General features: G+C 40.2%; 1 protein-coding gene across 1 annotated transcript in view; it reads right to left on the reverse strand.

Annotated features, from left to right (window-relative positions):
* ZDHHC17 (zinc finger DHHC-type palmitoyltransferase 17) overlaps positions 1-19,572 on the reverse strand; it is a 119,232-nt gene that overhangs the window by 36,224 nt on the left and 63,436 nt on the right. Inside the window, exons 9-10 of the mRNA XM_067559908.1 lie at positions 17,622-17,764; positions 10,067-10,167 (exon numbers count right to left, since the gene is read on the reverse strand). Of these exons, the coding sequence (XP_067416009.1) occupies positions 10,067-10,167; positions 17,622-17,764 (244 nt within the window). The remainder of the gene's footprint in view (positions 1-10,066; positions 10,168-17,621; positions 17,765-19,572) is intronic.

A 19,572-nucleotide genomic window follows, 5' to 3' on the forward strand; every position in this document is an offset into this window, starting at 1 on the left:
AATTCTGTAAGTTGTCCTACTTTAATTGATAATTTTAAGTTGGAAGTTTTTGTAATAAAATGCCAAATTCATTCTACTGCTTCTGGCAAAAAGCCCTGCAGCTTTATTGAAAAAAAGAAATTACATGCCTGCTCTATTTTTGTAGCATAAGACAGAGAATTGTGGTCAGAGTAAGAATCTTTATATTTTTACAGCTTTACATGATTACTTAGAGCAGAGTACAGTACTTCTTTATTCTCTGTAGTGTCTAAAGTAATATCTGATGAAATTTCTCCTTGTGGCAGTTTTCATGAAATGAATCTGGCAAGGTATTTTATTCAGAAATAAAAAACTTCCAAAAGAATTCATTAAACATCACGCTGCCTTTTGGGGACTTTCAACATAACATTAAGTAAAAATAGTACTTTGCATTTCCACATTGTCTTCTATCTAATGATCTCAAGATCTGTTTAGTTGTCATTATCTGTTCTATTTTAAATTTAAGTTCATTGATGAAAGTATTATAAAGTAATATTTAATATTCCAGATATATTTTATAATAAATACTCTTATTTATATTCAATATATACAATTCAATGTCCTATTAAAGGAATATAACTCTTCACTTCAGATGCCAGTGAGTCAAGTGAGAGGATAGAAACTGAATATCATGAAAAATATTTAAAAATGTTAAGATTAACCTCTGATTTTCTGCAGTTTCAGGGTGGTCACATGAAAAGTGAGGCAACTTAGGCAAACCGCAAGGTTGCACACTTTAGGCTTTCTGTTGTATCTTAAACTCTGTTAAAACTGCTTTGCTTGTTACAACCATTATGATGCCGCTCTGATCACACTATGCAAACAAAATGTTTATTTTTGTAGATATGAACTAAAATAATTTAAAATAATTTATTTCAAAGTAGATTATTATATTAATATATAACAGTAATTGAAAATAGCCCCACGTGTCCTCCCCAATGTGTTGTTTTCGTGTTTTACAAGTGGAATTTTCCCCTATATCTGCTGTAAAAATTCAGGACATGTAATATTATGTGGACTGTATAAATAATAAAGCAGTTCATCCAATGTCTTCTTAAATACAGCTGAGCAAGTCACTTGCAAATAATCCCTATCAAATGTCAGAATGCTCTTTTATAGCAATAATTTTTCAGGATATCTGCATTTCATGTACTAAAATGTTCACAGTATTGTGTTTCTCTGTTTAGCCATAGTGTGCAACTCATTTTAGATACTTTGTAGGCTCTCTTTTACACATTGCAAGATTTATAATTTAAAGCAGTTTACAGAATGTGAGCCAAGTTAATTCCAGGGCCAAAATAATTTTGTAGTTAAATTTCTTCACTGGTATGAGAAGGCATTCCCTTTTGTGTATTTTAAAATGACAAAGAAAGGGACCTGAAATTTCTTCTTAAATTGATAAATTTCAAGGGGGAAGAGGAACAAAGATATTGCACATGCGGTATATTATTTCATAAAGGTTTTTTTTTTGTTTGTTTGTTTTTTTTAAGTAACAGTGCTAAATGCTAGACAGTTCATCATGCTTTTAAGATACAAATCAGAGTGCTGTTCTATAGCTTTATAGAATGTGCATCGTGTTTTAAAATTGTACTGTGTAGCCCTCATTCTTTTCCATATTGTATTTGGAAATGATAGTCATCAAATTGCATAAAGCAGCATTATCCAGCTGATGTGTTTTCATTTACTTTAAAGAGGATTTGACCTGCACGTCTGCTTCCATTTTCACAATATAGCCACATAATACCGCAGCCAGTTATTTAGTACAATAATCAGATAAAACAGACTTGAAATTCTCTCTTTCCTTTGGGTTGCACAAACATTTTCTATTTGGTTCAGACTGCTTTACGTTGTATAGATCATCCATTGCCGATTCTCAGCATGTGTTCTGAGGTAAAATAATTTGCCCAAAATGTATTCTAATATCCAGCATTCATTTTTGTCTCTATTTTTTAAACTAGATGTTTAAATCCTACACTTACAGGTGAGAAGGTTACTTATCTGTAACTGGGTAAGGTTGAGAAACCAGAAAAGTCTGGGCCAGAGTTAGGCAATCAGGATGACCATGGCTTTCTCCCGCCTGATCTTGTGGAATACTCGAGGCAGAAGTGGTAGTGGGAGGAAAGCATAGTTGAACTGGTCTGACCAGTGGAGAATGCAGTTATCGCCTTGTTAGTGGGGACCATTACCTTCCCTGGAACGGTGTGTGCTGCACTTATTCGTGGCAGGGGAGGCGAAGAGGTCCCTGGTTGAAGTTCTCCATTGGTTAAAGATGCACTTAACTACGGTGTCATGGAGTTCCCACTCATGATCTGTCATGAATCATCTGCTGAGCAAGTCTGCAATCACGTTGAGTCCGCAGAAGATAGGCTGCAGATAACAGGATCTTGTGGGTGATGCACCAGTCCCATAGACTGACCGCCTCCGCACACAGAGCAGTTGAGTTCTTGCCCTTTTGTTTGTTGATGTAGTAAATAACGATAGTGTTTGCTGACATGATAAGAACATGATGTGAATGAATGGATGGGAGAAATGTTTGGCATGCCTTCCTTATAGCTCTGAGTTCCAAGATGCCAATATGCAATCTGGATTCTCATGGGGTCCATGTTCTCTGTGTGAGGTGATCTCCCATGTGCACTCCCCACCCTATGAGGGACACGTCGATGATGATTCTCTTGTCCAGGGAGGATGGGAGAAAGGGGACCCCTGCACAAATCTGCCATGGTTCTGTCCATCACTGGAGGGAAGAGTGCGCCATGGGAGAATCATCAGCATCATGTCCATGCATGGCACATGGGTGAGTAAACTCTCTGGAGCCAATCAGGAGGCAAAGGTGGAGGTGAACAAAGGTGATGATATATGTGCACGAGGCCATATGGCCAAGGAGGCAAGTCCTGGCCAGGACAGGACTGTTGACTACTCAGGCTATGAGTTCCTACAGAGACTGGAATCTGTCTCGTTAGGTATGCTCATGCAGTGATTTAGTTGAATGAGGCCCCTAATGAAGTCTAGGGACCGTGTGGGGTCCAAAGTTAATTTTTTGACATTGATGCTGACTCTGAGGGAGAATAGCAGTCTGAGAAACATGGAGGTTGAAATTCAGGGCTCATTTTTGGATCGCATTGCTGGAAGCCAGTCGTTAAGATAGGGGAATACAAGGACCTCATAATGAGGTAGGCTGCCATGACAGAGAAAACCTTGGTGAAGACCCTTGGAGCAGTGATGAGTCCAAATGAAAGTGTTGAGGACCTAACATACACCTTGGGAACTGTCTATGGGCTGGATGTATGTCTATGTGATAATAAGTGTCCTGCACATTGGGAGATGTAAACCACATGCTTTCTTCTAACGACAGGATGATGACTGCTAAGATGACCATACGAAACTTGGGCTTGCAGATGAAGTGATTGAGATGACAGATCTAGGATTGGTCTCCACCTGCCCTTCTTTTTGGGTACAAGGAGTAAGCTGAATAGAACTCAATCCCTTGATAGTGTGGAGGAACTCGCTCTATCATCCATCTTTGTACTAAGGAGTCCACCTCCGGAGTGAGGATGCTGTCATGAGAGTGATCCCTGAGGAAGGATGGGGAGGGAGTTCTGGATGAGGTAGCATAATCAACTTGGTCGTAAAGCCACAGTGAATGACATTTAGCATCTACTTGTCTGTTGTTATTGCACACCAGGTTGGAGCTAGAGACCCCAAAGAGGGTGGGATGATTGTATGTCAGCAGGCAAGGTGGTTGATGGCTCTCTAGGGCTCCTCAGAAATATCTTTTTCTGTGGGAGTTGAACTTGGGAGGATTAAGATTGCAAGGGTTGTCTTGTAGGATGAAATCTTTGAGTCTTCTGACCCTTTCTTGGTGGGTCATAAGGTCATTAATAGAAAAACTGGGAAGTTCTATAATGCTGTGCAGGCTGCGAGCAGTGAAATTTTCATTTTGGTGCCATTGTGTAAATACCCAAGGAACAGAGTGTAATTCTCAAATCCTAGAAAGTGTGGAGGGAATTGTCCATTTTCTGTTTGAAAAGACATGATTCATCAAAGCGGCAGGGTCTTTAATGGTATTTTATACCTCCCTAAGAAAACCAGAGGAATGGAGCCATGATTCCCTCCTCCTGATGATGCCAGTGGCTACTGAGTGCAATGAGGTTCCTTCTTCATCTACTGCTGACTGGAGCGAGGTCATCACTACCCCTCCTCAATTATTGCTTGGAAGTGGGTCCACTCTTGTTGTGGCACTTTCTTGACAAAGTCCTCCAATTTGTTTTAATTCAGGAAGTTATATTTGGCAAGTAACGCCTCATAATTCAAAATCCTGAAATGAAGGCTGGCTGAAGAGAAAACTTAATGGCCTAAAAGGTCCAGTTGCTTGCCCTCCCTGTCAGATGGTGTGGTGTGTGAATGCTGTTGCATAGCCCATTCCATCACTGCCTGGACTACAAACGAATTGGGAGATGGGAGTGAGAACAGAAACTCAGTCCCCTTGGCTGGTGCATAGTATATTTTTCCCTTCCCTCTTTGGGGTAGGTGTGCATGTGGCCAGCATATGCCAAACTGTGCAAACTGTCTCAGTGATGGCATTGTTGATTGGTAGAGTGACTCTGTTTGGCCCCGATGAGTTAATCAGTTTATGCTGAGTGTCTTGGATCTCTTCTAGGGGAATGTGAAGTTCTCCAGTCACTCTACACAGGAGATCCTGGAATTGGCAGTAGTAATCAGGAGATCGGGGGATGCCGAAGCTACTGCCGCATCAGGAAAGGACGACGGGAATCTCTCCTGTTACAGCGGTACCATCAGAGTGGGACTGAACAGCTCATCTTTCATTACCCATTCCGAGCATCTACTCGAAGGCACCTGAGACAGTGAAATAGGCAAAGCCTCCCTGATGGAAAGGATGGGTTCCGAGGGATGATACTGGGACTAGGATCCCCAATAGGGCTAGCAGGACAGATCTGGAGAGTGCTGAGGAGGGCCCCACAGTGCAGGAAGCCAGCAGTTCCACGGCACCTGGAGTGGAGGATACTGCCACGATGTAGAAGGTCTCTATTGGTCCTCGTAGAGGCAGGGAGGAGTGGATGGTCACTGACCCTCATCCAAGTCCTCTAAAGATGAAAACTCAAAGACTGGCTCCACTGGTGGAGCCAGTGGAAATGTGCACACCATGGAGCGGGGGATGAAGAGTGCCTCAGATGTGGCATGTTTAGTGCAAGATAATCTCTACCTGGAAGTAGAGGGCCCAGAAGGCATGGGGACCTTTGCTCTTCCAAGACAAACACTTCCTGGAGCTCTGGTGCATTTCCCAACCTCCCGTGTGTCAAGGGCACTTTCTCAGTCCCCAGAACCAGAGGAATGGTCTTCCCCAAAGCAGATGCTCTCTGGCTCTGATGTACACTGATGTTGATTGCGAGTGCGGGTCCACAGTTGATAAGAGATGATCCGCCTACTTATGCAGTTTTTTTCCATAGAATCATAGAAGAATCATAGATTAGGATTGGAAGGGACCTCAGAAGGTCATCTAGTCCAACCCCCTGCTCAAAGCAGGACCAACCCCAACTAAATCATCCCAGCCAGGGCTTGTCAAGTCACACTTTAAAAACCTCTAAGGATGGAGATTCCACCACCTCCCTAGGTAACCCATTCCAGTGCTTCACCACCCTCCTAGTGAAAAATTTTTTCCTAATATCCAAACTACACCTCTCCCATGGCAACTTGAGACCATTGCTCCTAGTTTTAGTTTTTGTGTTTGTATGCTTTACAGCACTCCGTCCCTGTAACTGGAACTCATGGAAGGAGTTTCTCCTTTTTAGGCTAAGAGGAAGACTTATTGCCATGCTTATGTGCATGCTTCCTTACATCATGACTAGGCTCTGCTGCACGGTCCATAGTGGTGGTACCACCGGTGCTGGCCTTAGACTCCGGAATTAGAGGCGTACGCCTGACAGCCTCATGCCTATGTACAGATGACAGTGCCTGGCCAGGGTCTGAATGAGGTTTCATGGCCACTTCCATGAGGTGTTTCTGGAGGCGGAGAGCCTGGCATTTTCAGGTACAGCTTGGGAAGGACTACCAGATATTGCACCTGCAGTTTGGGAAGGACTGGCAGATATTGCACCTGAATGAAATGTGGGCTTCTCCAAAGCAGTAGAGGCAGTGTTGAACTTCATTGCTGACTGACAAGGCACATGGGCAGGAAGTCCAGATTTTAAAAACCTTGTGTTTTCAGCCTAGTCCAGTACCCACTGTGGCGCGGGCGGCTAGTTTAGCCCTCTCGTGGGTACTGTGCCCTCTTCGGCTATGACTATGGCGTGCCTGGGTGGGAGCAGGGGGGGGCCCGGTCCTGCCCTCTGCCTCGGGCCCCGACCCAGGGACCCTGTGTGGAGTAGTCTTCAAACTGCCCAGTCCATGACTTACTCCCTTCCCTGGGTCACCTGTCTTTGGCCCCACTGCTCGCAGTCTGCTTCCTGGAACTGGGTGGGGAGGGGTTCTCCCTCAGGCCTGTGCCTTGGGTCCCTGGCCGTAGGCAGACAGGTACCCCCCCTCTTGTCTCTGGTACCTTTGGGGCTGTAATATGTGGAAGTGGTTGCTCCAAGTCCTGTAGCAGCTCTCCTCCGCTCCGCTCTGCTTCTTCTCCTAACTCCCTTCCAGCTGCCCCTGCCTGACAGGGAGGCTTTTAACTGCTGGGGCAAGCTCCTTGATTGGCCTCAGCTGGCCTAATTGACCTAATTGCCCCGGAGTAGCCCCAGCTGGATCACCCAGGGAACAGGGATTTGTTCATTCTGGGGCTAATATAGACCCCCCTCTACTACTCTCCTGTAGCCATCAGGTCTGACCCTGTCACACCGCATGTAGATATGGGGAGGCATTCAAAGAGAACAAAACCTTCCCCAAAAATAGTCCCGCTCCTACTCCTAAAACTATCAAACTACTAAAGACTACTATAAACATGATACAAACTGTAAAACTAATTATGTACAACTGCGTATTTTTAAAGTGCATCACATGCAAGCAGGCACTTATAATTCTGACCCAGACCATGCAGCAATGAGAAGGAACTGGAGACGTGGTCGGTCCACCTTGCCCTTTATCACCTCAGACAAAACCTTGAGGTGAGCAAAAGGATGCATACACAGACCAACGGACACTAGTACTTGAAAAAATCTCCGGCTCCAGACGCATGGTGCACATGTGAAACCCTCAGTGGAATACAATAGGGCCCATCACTCAAAAAATTTCACATTATATATCTTTGCCTGATTGTGTTAGACAACATTTTAAGACTTTTTAAACAAGATTCTCATAGATTTTAGGCACAGTAGCATTCAGCCTTTCATGTTTAAACCCTAAGAACCATGCAAGACCCAAAAAGAAAAGCAAAATTTTCAAAACTACTTTTTAAACATAATGTTGGGCCTACATAATATCTAGGAGTAACAGATCTCTGTCAAAGAATGAAAAAAGAGTGGCGATCAAAGCTATATCAAATGACCGCAGTGATGTTGGACTGTCGATCGAATATCTTTCATGAACATTTAGTTTACTTAAAGATACTTAAAACTAGGAGCATTAAAAAATTAAACAGGAGTTAATAAAAGGTGTTTGTTGATTCTTTGTTCAAATTATATTAAATCTGTGATACCAGAGAAAGTAGAAGAGAAATTTAACTCGATTAATGTAAACTGAATCTTTGACAGACACAGACTTTAAGGTCAGAAGGGACAAACATGATCATCTAGTCTGACCTCCTGCACAACACAGGCCAACAGACCCCCAGCTACCCACTTCTGTAATAGACCCCTCACCTATGAATGAGTTATTGAAGTCCTCAAATAATGGTTTAAAGACTTCAAGATACAGAGAATCCACCAGCAAGTGACCCGTGCTTCATGCAGCAGAGGAAGGTGAAAATCCCCCAGTATGCCAATCTGCCCCAAGAGAAAATTCCTTCTGGACCCCAAATGTGGTGATCAACTAAATCTTGAGCATGTGTGCAAGATTCACCAGCCAGACACCTGGAAAGAATTCTCTGTAGTAACTCAGAACCCACCTCATGTAACATCCCATCACAGGTCATTGGGCATTACCACTAATAAACAAAGATCAGTCAATTGCCAAATTAAGCTGTCCCATCATACGATCCCCTCCATAAACTTATTGAGATCAGAAATCTGAATCAATTTTTACTTTTGTTATGAACATGGCAAGTTTATGTCTAGGCAAATCTAGTTATATGCTCTGTCCCATAGCTAATATTTACAAGATGTAATATCAAATCCTAGTTATTTTAATTATTTTCATAGAATGTATTCTATTTAGTTTCATAAGCTGTATGTAATAATTCATTTAACTCATTTTTAAAGTACACATACAATAGAACTTGTAAACTATTTAGGAATAGTTAATTATCATAGAATCATAGACGATTAGGGTTGGAAGGGACCTCAGGAAGTCATCTCGTCCAACCTCTGCTCAAAGCAGGACCAGTCCCAACTAAACCATTTCAGCCAGGGCTTTGTCAAGCCCCACCTTAAAAATCTCTAAGGATGGAGATTCCACCACCTCTCTAGGTAACCCATTCCAGTGCTTCACCACCCTCCTAGTGAAAGTTTTTCCTAATATCCAACCTAGACTTCCCCCACTGCACCGTGAGACCATTGCTTCTAGTTCTGTCGTCTGCCACCACTGAGAACAGCCTAGCTCCATCCTCCTTGGAATCCCTTTCAGGTAGTTAAAGGCTGCTATCATATCCCCCCCTTAGTCTTCTCTTCTGCAGACTAAAAAAGCCTAGTTCCCTCAGCCTCTCCTCATAAGCCATGTGCTCCAGTCACCTAATCATTTTTGTTGCCCTCCTCTGGACACTTTCTAATTTGTCCACATTCTTTCTGTAGTGGGGGGTGGGGCCCAAAACTGGACACAATACTATAAATGTGGCCTCACCAGTGCTGAATAGAGGGGAATAATCACTTCCCTACATCTGCTGGCAATGCTCCTACTAATGCAGCCCAATATGACATTAGGCTTCTTGGCAATAATGACACACTGTTGACTCATATCCAGCTTCTTGTCCACCGTAACCCTCAGGTCCTTTTCTGTAGAACTGCTGCCTAGCCAGTTGGTCCCCAGTCTGTAACAGTTTATGGGATTCTTCCATCTTAAGCGCAGGACTATGCACTTGTTCTTGTGCAATCTCAGATTTTTTTGGCCCAATCCTCCAATTTGCCTAGCTAACGCTATATCCTATCCATACCCTCCAGCGTATCTACCACTCCCCCCAACTTACTGTTATCTGCGAACTTGCTGAGGGTGGAATCCATCCCATCTTCCAGATAATTAATGAAGATGTTGAACCCCAGCACCAATCCCTGGGGCATTCCGCTTGTTACTGGCTGCCAACTAGACATCAAGACATGTTGATCATTACCCACTGAGCCCGATGATCTAGCATGCTTTCTATCAATCTTATAGTCCATTCATCCAACCCATACTTCTTTAACTTGCTGATAAGAATACCGTGGGAAACTGTATCAAAAGTTTTGCTAAAGTCACTGGCTGCACTTGCAGTAAAAATGACACTGGAAGTGATAAGCATGAGTGAATAGGGAAAATAAAGTTATCTATTTATTCTTGGAAAAACATATGTGCTACTTAAGTTTTAAGACTATAGACCATGGTGAGTTCACATAAATATAATCTTTTTGACAACATATGGCCTTGATATGTCTATACAACCATTTGCATTTCTCTGCTAACGAAATGAAGAAAACAGACAATTTTTGAATAGGCATTTTTAAGGTAAACACTGTTACTGACACTAAGCAGCAATGTAATTTCTAAAGCAGTACAAAAACCACCATTAAGAATTTCAAGTAAATAGTAAAGTTCTATTTTAACAAAACCAATTAAGCATTATGAATTTTAAATGGTTGTAGCTATTTTTAAACTACAATTCGTTCTTTACTTTTGAGGTCATAGTTAGAACTCAGCACTAATATTAAATGCATATAATTTTCATTTTAGTGATTTGTATTACTGAAAACAAGAAAAAGGATATCATTCCAAAACCAGAAAAACCATGTCACATACATCCAGAATTTAGTTGCCAGGTATATCCCAAGAGGCAGTGCACTATGCATTGAATGATCAAAGAATGATCTGTAAAACAACAGAAGTGATGTTATCACACAGTATGTTCTTTTATACATAATTTAAATTCAGTATCAGCACACATGAAAAAACCTTCTTTTATGTAACACGTCAAACAACTCCATATACTCTTTGTAAAACATTTTACTTCCTGAGGTCTTCAGAGTCAGTAGAAGTCCCATTTTTCAACCTGCCCTGATGAAGCAGGATGAATGAAAGTTAGTTAATGCCATGACTCAGATGGCCAAAGGGGTAACTATGCGTAATATAGGACACAACGGAAGCGGGGCTGATATGAATCTTTAACCTGAACATAACGTTAATGTTTTATGCTATCCCTAGTCCAATACATAAACTCTTACAAAACCAATTTTATAACTAATCTAAAATAATAAACCTTGACTTACAAATGACTGAGAATACAGATATGACAGATTTATATACTTATATTGACTTATAAACGACTGGTCCCCATTCTCCTCTACATCTATAGATATCCTATAATTTCCTATTCTTAGATTCCAAGACCAGAAGGGACCACTGTGATAATTCAGTCTGACCTTCTGTATAACAGAGGCCATAAAACTTCTCCAAAATAATTTTGGAGCACATCTTTTAGAAAAACATCCAATCTTGATGTAAAAATTGCCAGTAATGGAGAATCCACCACAACCCTTAGTAAATTGTTCCAATGATTAACTACCCTCTCTGTTAAAAATGTATGCCTTATTTGTAGCTTGAACTTGCAGCGATTGGATTGTGCTATATCTTTCTCTGCTAGATTCAAGAGCTCATTATCAAATATTTATTTCCCATGTAGGTACTTATAAACTATGACCAAGTCACCCCTTAACCTCCTCATTGCCAAGCTAAATAGATAGAGTTCTTGTAATCTATCACTACACAGCATGTTTTCTAATACTTTAATCATTCCCGTTGCTCTTCTCTCCACCCTCTCCAATTTATCAACATCCTCCTTGAATTGTGGGCACCAGAACTAGACACAGTATTCCACTGGGGGTCCCACCAATGACAAATATAGAGGTAAAACAATTTCTGCTCCTTCTTGAGATTCCCCTGTTTATGCAGCATTAGCCCTTCTGGCCAGAGTATTGCACGGTGAGCTCATGTTCAGCTGATTGTCTACCACAGCTCCCTAATTTTTTTCAGAGTCACTGCTTCCCAGGAGTCCCCTATCATGTAAGTATGGCCTACATTATTTGTTCCTAAAGATAATATATTTACATTTAGACATATTAATATGCATATTGTTTGCTTGTGCCCAGCTTACCAGGCAGGCCAGATCGCTGTACCAGTGACCTGTTCTCTTCATTATTTACCACTCCCCCAATTTTTCTCTCATCTGCAAACTTTAATAGTGATGATTTTATGTTTTCTTCCAGGTCATTGATAAAATTGTTAAATACCATAATGTTAAGAACTGATCCCTGTGGAATCCCCCCAGAAACACACCTGCTCAATGATGATTCCCCATTTACAATTATATTTTGAGACTTATCAGTTAGACACCTGAATCTTATAAATTACACGTATAATCAGTGATTAGGCTCTTCTTCACTTTTTACCACAGAAATGTCAATAAGAAAATAAAAAAGAGGCATTTAGTCTTCCGTATAACCAATAAAAATCTTTGACTTGATTATTTTGAAGTTGCTCAAACAAATGTCAATGTTGCCTTAATTAGTAACTCAAAGTATTTTAAGTAGGATCCCATGTTTGGGTTATAATACAATACTTCATATGCCATTGACATTACACCATTTTAGAACTGTTGATAAAATGGAAAAGTCTTAACAAATGTTTCCTCTAAAGCCACATGCTGACAGCAGTTCAAAATCACTGCTAAAGTGCTCACTCAGCAATATTCACATTGCTGGTTATTTTTATAGAGTTGGAAGTGAATTCTTAGCCCAGAGCATGGGCAGCAGTTGTGAATTACATTTACACAAGAGATTACGTCAGAGGTATTCAAGAAACCCATATAATACAAAATATATTTAAAAACTATCTAAGTAAGAAAACATATATGCCTTGTTTTCCTCAGCTTTTAGCTATAACAAAAATGTCTGTTTTCTTGTATCTCTTGCTTTGTATCTCATTACAGTTTCAGGCAGAGATTCTTAATGGAGACACTATCTGAAAGAAAACAGTTGTTAGTTTTCCATTTCAAGAGCTGTCTGAGTTCCAGCTAAGAATACCTATGAAAAAAACTGAGCCTACCTGTCACAGAACAGGTCAGTCACTGGGAAGTGGACATACCTGAAGGTTTCCCTCCACAATTCTAATCAATGTAAACACCCTTCCTACATCCTGCTTTCCATCACACCTACATAACATAGTCATCCTCATCCACATCACCCTTCCCCCCCACACACTTCACAATACCCCCCACCGTCCCCAAGGGATTCCCCTTTTTTCCTCTCTTTTCCTTTCTTCAACTGAATGGCTCCCACTCTAGCCTTCTATTCCCTGATGGTCTTTGCCTCTTACTTACTTACTCTTCTATCCTTTTAATGGCTGCTGCATTACATGCTTACAGGCTCAGATTCTCTGTCCTTTCATTCAGTGCATAAATGGAAAAGGGACAAATTTTTACACCACCATTGCACCTCTTGGATTCTGGGGCCTGCTAAAGACTGAAGTAGTCTTTCATTTATATTAAACCAGAGTTCAGGAGCAGCTCTGTAACAAAAACATTCTACAAATCAATGCAGCAGCCAGATCAACCAGAGTGCAATACTCTCTGGCTATACTCCCCTCCGTATCCTGGCCAAATTCATACACTGGGGGGCAGTGTAGGACTTTTCTCCAGACCTAGTCACTGTGGGATCCCCTCTATACCAAGGGGATTCCATCGTGTGGACACCCATCTTTAGAAGAACAGTGCTTTATGATTAAAATGGAAAAGGAAAATTAGCTTTTAGTTTTTTCAAAAATTTGGGGGTACTTCTGGGGTGCTTTATAATCAGTTTGCAAGCTGCTCTGAAGTTTCCCTCTTGAAACTGGTGTGCTTCAATCAGAGTTCCGATACAGAAATAAAACAGATGCTAGACTAAGGAACCCTATAAGTCTCAAAGGCATATTTAGAGATAATCAGAAGCTTACTGAAGTGGCAACTCTGAAAAGTGAAAACTGCTATTTCATAAGTAATTATTATATGAATGCTAAATATATCTAGCACAGTATGTGTCCTATAAACTATCTACAGGGCAGACTGAAAGGGCTCCAAAACACCTTTCTCAGGAAAAACAGCTACACATGTATTTGCTAAATTTTCCTGAATACTTACATACAGATTGATCTGGGAGTTTGTTTTTAAGTTAAGAATTTAGAGAACTATGTAAATTTAACTAGACAAAAAGAAATCACCACCACAGGAATAAGATGAATATTGCAGCAGTAATATTATATTATTATAGCCATCCAATGAAAGATACTTTCCTAAAAAAAACCCAAGGAAGCTTAATACAAACAGGGTAATTTAATAACTTTACTGCTATAATGAATCAATACAAGATAAGGACTTTGAATTTAAAGGTATTTTGTACCCAAAATTTACACAGAGTTTTCCATTGTAATTTAGTAAACTGCAGTTTGCTCTATGGTGTTGAGATAAAACTGGTGCATCAAACCTGTATTTAACCAGAAAACTAGCATAATAATTTAAGTCTAAAGAAAAGAAAAAAATTATTTGGATTAATGCAAATATACAGGGAGATCATTACATTATTCTAGTTGTGAATTCCCATCATTTTAAATGCCTGTGAAACATAGTATGGCAGCATTAATATTACAGAACACATTAACTTCTCTTACAGTATATAAGAACAACTGATAATTATATAAATAGGATAAAGAAAAAATATAATATAATAACTTGGTATACAGCTGGCTTGAACTTTAACCCAATCACCAATTCCCATTCCTTTCAACATAACTCATTCACATATCCACCAGCCCACTCCTGCAAGTTCACTCTCACCTGTTTACCAAGATGCCCAGTAAGAACAATCCCAGGTACTGTTCAACTATCGTGATGATGGGACAAAAGCACTTTATCACCAAAACATTTCTGTCAGCTGCTAATATCCACTCTTCAATGATTATGAGAATATGCTTTATTAACCCTCCTTTACCCAGAATGGGAGAAAGAACTTTGTACTATATCCTTGACTTACACAATTATGTCTCTCTTCCAGTCAACTGTTATCCATGCATTATCTTGCTTTTCTTCTTCATTTGTCTCATATCCTCACTAGAAAGACAAGGTGGGGTAAGGTAATATCTTTTATTGGACCAACTTCTCCTGGTGAAAGAGAAAGCTTGTCTCTTTCACCAACAGAAGTTGGTCCAATAAAAGATATTACTTCACCCACCCTTGTCTCTCTAATATCCTGGAACCAACATGGCTACAAGAACACTGCACACAACAATGGATCATATCCTTACTATTATTTAAATTTATTTTTAAAAAGAGATTACTTACCAGTAACTGCTGTTCTTTGAGAGTGTCACCTCTGTGTATTCACACTTGTGGGATTGGCACCTCCAGTCCAAGATAGGGGAGTCTACCAATGACACTGGGTCTCTGTTGACCCTGAAGCAGAACTGGAAATAATGGGTGTTGTCCTTGGTAATAAAGATAGCTGGCTGGAACTTACTCCCTTTGTATAACAGATATTGCCAGACTTGGACCTAAGACATTTGTGCTGCTATACAAAAACTCTGTTCAAATATCTGCCTAGACATAGTTTTTCTATGGCAAATAAGTTTTTGTCTTGAGCAAAGGAGGAGAGTTTTGCAAGCTAGGCAACCAGCTTTCAACTCCAGAATCATGTTGTGTAGACAACTCCTAGAGAGTCCACAATCTTTGAAAAGACTGAAAAAAAAAAAAAAAAGGAGAAAATGCCAGTCTACCATGTGGAAATAACACACTAACGGTAAGGAGGTGAGAAGAGAATCCCCTAATAAGCTTGTTTATGAGTTCCAGAGGGGTAGCCATGTTAGTCTGTTTTTAGCAAAACAGTGGGAGTCCTGTGGCACCTTAAAGACTAACACATTTATTTGCGCATAAGCATTTGTGGGCAGAAACCCACTTCGTCAGATGAATAGCGGGTTTCTGCCCACAAAAGCTTATGCCCAAATAATTGTGTTAGTCTTTAAAGTGCCACAGGACTCTCGCTGATTTGCTAATAAGCTTGTGTTACCATTTGCATTTTCTATTAACTGAGACATAAATGGGTCAGGTGTAAGTAGAAGAAGAGGCAGCAAGAAGAGACAGTACTTTTACTATCAGTCTTATGGTGGCCAAAGACATAGCCTGGATAACAGTATCACCCAGTTACATTGTTAAGAAACATGTCTGTGGACCTAAGTCTAGATACTGGTGGACTAGTATTACTACTTACACTGGACTCATTGCCACTTACGTTGTACACCAAACCACTTCAGGCAAGTGGCTTACCAGAGTCAGTCGTGCTACAACCTCAACACCTGACTCAGTCAATCTAAATGGATTGAAAGATCAGGGCAGATCTTCGGGAACACAAGCAGGATGTCACCCTGGATGCCAACTTCTGGGGGTGCCACATCACCACGCCTATTTTTTTTCCCCTTCCTCAGCTGCACAGAGGGCACCAAAAATATTTATCGCGCTGAGAGGCAAAACATCTAGGGCCAGCCACGCTGAGGACCTAATCCCACTTATACTAGTACTGAACCACTTCACTGCAAGTTCACCAGAGTCCACAATGCAGGATTCTAGGCAGTGTACTTGGTCGACCTGGCTGGATCCAGAACCCTGAGTGCCATGTACAGTACACTGAACCACTCTTGATTCTCTAGTTCATGATGCCAGAATTTTGGTGCCAGTGTCAGGACTTCAGCATCAAATTAGGTAGACCAGTCCAGATCTGGGAATTCCAGCACTGTGACAGTGCCAGAGCCTTGGCACCAAATTATGCCAATCAAGCCAGAACCATATCTAAGGGACTGAGACCATGGCACTGAATTAGATTGAACTGGAGGAATTTGTGGATCTCAGTGCCATGTCAAGGGCTCAACTGTCATTCAGTTAAGATTGAGGATCTGGACCAATTCTTAAACCTGACACAGCTCCACTTAGGCTGGCACATTGCCAGACTTAGCTGATCAGGCCTAAAGAGTCTCTTTTTGCAGTAGGAGTATGCGAGGCAGCCCTGGTGAGCTACATAGTTCCAGATGACACCTGTGCAATACAGATAACATTTCTTCTTTGTTCTTTTAAATAAAGAAATCCATAGTGACAATTTAATTAAAACAAAAACAGCCCTGAAAGGGCAGAAGAAAAGCACTCAGAAAAGCACTGAGGACATGCATGTAACCCAAATTCACTACCTCTTTGGCAGTTAAGAAGGAACAAAGGGACAGTTTTATACCTTTGAAATCCTCCATATGGGGAGAAAGAAGAAGAAAGAGGCTGCAGAGGATACTGTGACAGCCAGTGCCAGGAAGCACCAAGCCCACATGTGGGAATATGCAGAGGCTACTCAAAGAATATAATGTACAGTTCTGAGAAGTAGATACAAGGCTCAAACAGTCCACAGACCTTGAAAATCCTCTGGAGATCTATCGAGGATATTGATATTTACAGTAATTGTTCAAAACATAAATACCTAATTCTTTAGTGACTGGATGGCAGATTTAAAACAACTGATGTAAAGGAACTGACTTTCTGTTTTAGTCACCTCTTCTGGCCACAGGAAAATTTTCTGTTGTTGTATCCCACTTTGTACCTGTTTCTGCATGACTTTCTAAATGTCTCAGAATTTTAATTCTGAACCGTGATTTATTTTTATTAACATATTTACTATTCTACCATGCTTCTCCAATCCCTCTCTAATAACTTGCCTCTTGACTGTTCCTTCACAGTTTACAACAGTAGTTTAACAGACATCCGGCACCCTCCTCTGGAGAGAGGATTGGTCTATACTTACCCTGGCAATTCAGCGGCAGTCAATGGGAGTTACACAAAGTACGCAGAGAACTTGCATAACTCCTGTCGACTGCTGTGCTTCTCTTCTGCGCGCCATCTTCACTGCACTGCACTGACGGGAACCGCATTCCCGTCGACGCAGCGCTACACCACTTGCGGGGGTGGATTAATAGCGTCGACTTCTGGATCGACTGAGCGGGTCTTCACCGACTGCTCAGTCGATCCAGGTAAGTCGATCTGATGGTGGCGACTTTGCAGCCGTCAGTGTAGACATAGCCTGAATGTTTCTTTCTGCTCTTAGCTGTATTAACTCAGTGCCTTTCACCTAAATCCATGCCAAATGCCAATAGACGCACATAGATCTGTCAAAGTAATTTAGTGCAACTTTTATTAATTAAATGAACAAGAGATATATTAAACACTTTTCTGGGTGTACCTGATTGAAAAAATTGCCTGATAAAATACTTACTTTGAAAGGAACTGTACCATAATCCATACACCGCCATACATTAGCCCTTTAATGAGCCAAGAATCAATGTCTAGGTCTGCTATAAACCCAACTAGCCAAATAACGAGAAATGGAGTTCCTAGCATGACCTTCTGACGAAATTCCTGCACAGAAACAAATATTTCAGTAAACAATTTAGATATTTTTAGAAACAGTTCTTATAGGAAAAGGTTACACAATCTAACTACAGTAGTCATAACAACTCATATAAGTCTTTAAGAACCTTAGCATGGTAAGGGAGGGGGAAAAAAGCTGCTTTTCTAAATGTATTTTTCTGCATTTAAACACGTTCATAGTATGCGAACCATTTCTTTCCTAAATGGAAACTGGAGATACCCTAAAAAAGATTCCTTGATATCTCTTCTTGTATCAGTGATTAGTCAAACAGTTTCATGTATAAAACATGTTATATTCAATTTGAGAGACTAGTTAAAGACAGAAATCAGAATTCACAATTTTCAAGAAAATGAAGTAAAATGGTTGACCACAGTAGATACTTGAGAGTTGTTCAAATTAGCAACTATGTTTTACACACTAAGAAAAACAAATATAAGGCAATAATGCATATGTTGGTAGTTAGAGATGAATTAAGAAAGTAATTTGTGTAAAACATGGAAGATTGCAAATAATTTGCAGCATTGCATACTGAAATCTAGGTAAGATTAGTTTGATAAACAAGGGGTAAGCAACTATAGTAAAGTGAAGGGGAAAATGACTAAAAATAGTACCATGAGGTTACATAGTTGTCTCTCAATGACTTTCATATCAAAAGTGCTAATTTAGAACTTAAAAGATTTTATACTTGCCAGAGTTGCAAACTCACTCTGGGATGTAAAGTCAAGTTATGTTCCTTCTGGCTTGAATATTATCTCCAGTAACCTTTACCTGATTGAAATATATTTTGTGTGTAGTATAGGTGATATTCAGAGTTATAATTGTGTGCATCTTGATATAAATATTCTCCAGTTGGAATTTAGTTAACAATTCTGCTGATGATGCTCAAGATGGAACAAAATCCAGCTCACTAGCATAACCACATTGGCTGTAAGGTGCTAATAGGACTGAAGAGTTGTAGAAATTTATTTCTCTCGGTAAACTAGTCTAACACATAGGGGAGCAGGTCTGTGGGTTGAGAAAGTGCTACATTTATATAATCACTTTTTCATTATTGTCTGTATTACAATAGCCACAGTTTAAAACAAACCATTTTATTTTATTTTTTTATTATTTTATTTTATTATTTATTTATTTATTTGTTATATTTATTTTATTTTATTTTAGTTATCCCAGTAGTGCAGAGCCAGTACACTTGAATTACATGCAGGTACCATAATAAAGATGGGTGGACACAACTTTGTAAAGTTTGTGCTAAAGAATGAGCATGAAACGGGTAACACATTCAATATTTCAAGAAGGGTGCTGGCCACATTACCTAAAGAGGTCTTATTACTCTAGGGAACAGAATACAAATGATACGTTTTCAAGAAAGGGCAGAGTTTACTATACATAGAAGATATGAGAAAAGTAACACTAAAGGGTCAAAACAAAACAAAAAGATGAAAGTGGTTCATTTTGGTGCACAAATATTACACAAGAACATTACTTACAGGGTAAATCTTGATGATTTGACATGTAAGCCAAGTGTAGGCAGTATACTAACCAGGCAATTACAATGTAAATATGCAGTTAGTCCAGAGTACAGGCTACATTCAAGTTATCAAGCAGTCAGAATTATGCAATTACTATGTATTACACAGTAGATGCTATGTATCTAACAAAGAAGTGAAACTGCTTACCAAACATTCATGCAACTTTGATTCCACATAGTTAGATTGTAAGTTCTTTGGGACAAGGACCATCTTTTTGTAATGTGTGTGTGCATACTGCCTAGCACAGTGGGGATCCAATTACT

Source organism: Emydura macquarii, unplaced genomic scaffold (assembly GCF_026122565.2).
Source record: "Emydura macquarii macquarii isolate MOO-44397 ecotype Brisbane River unplaced genomic scaffold, CSIRO-AGI_Emac_v2 contig_2205, whole genome shotgun sequence".
Classification (NCBI taxonomy): Eukaryota; Metazoa; Chordata; order Testudines; family Chelidae; genus Emydura; species Emydura macquarii.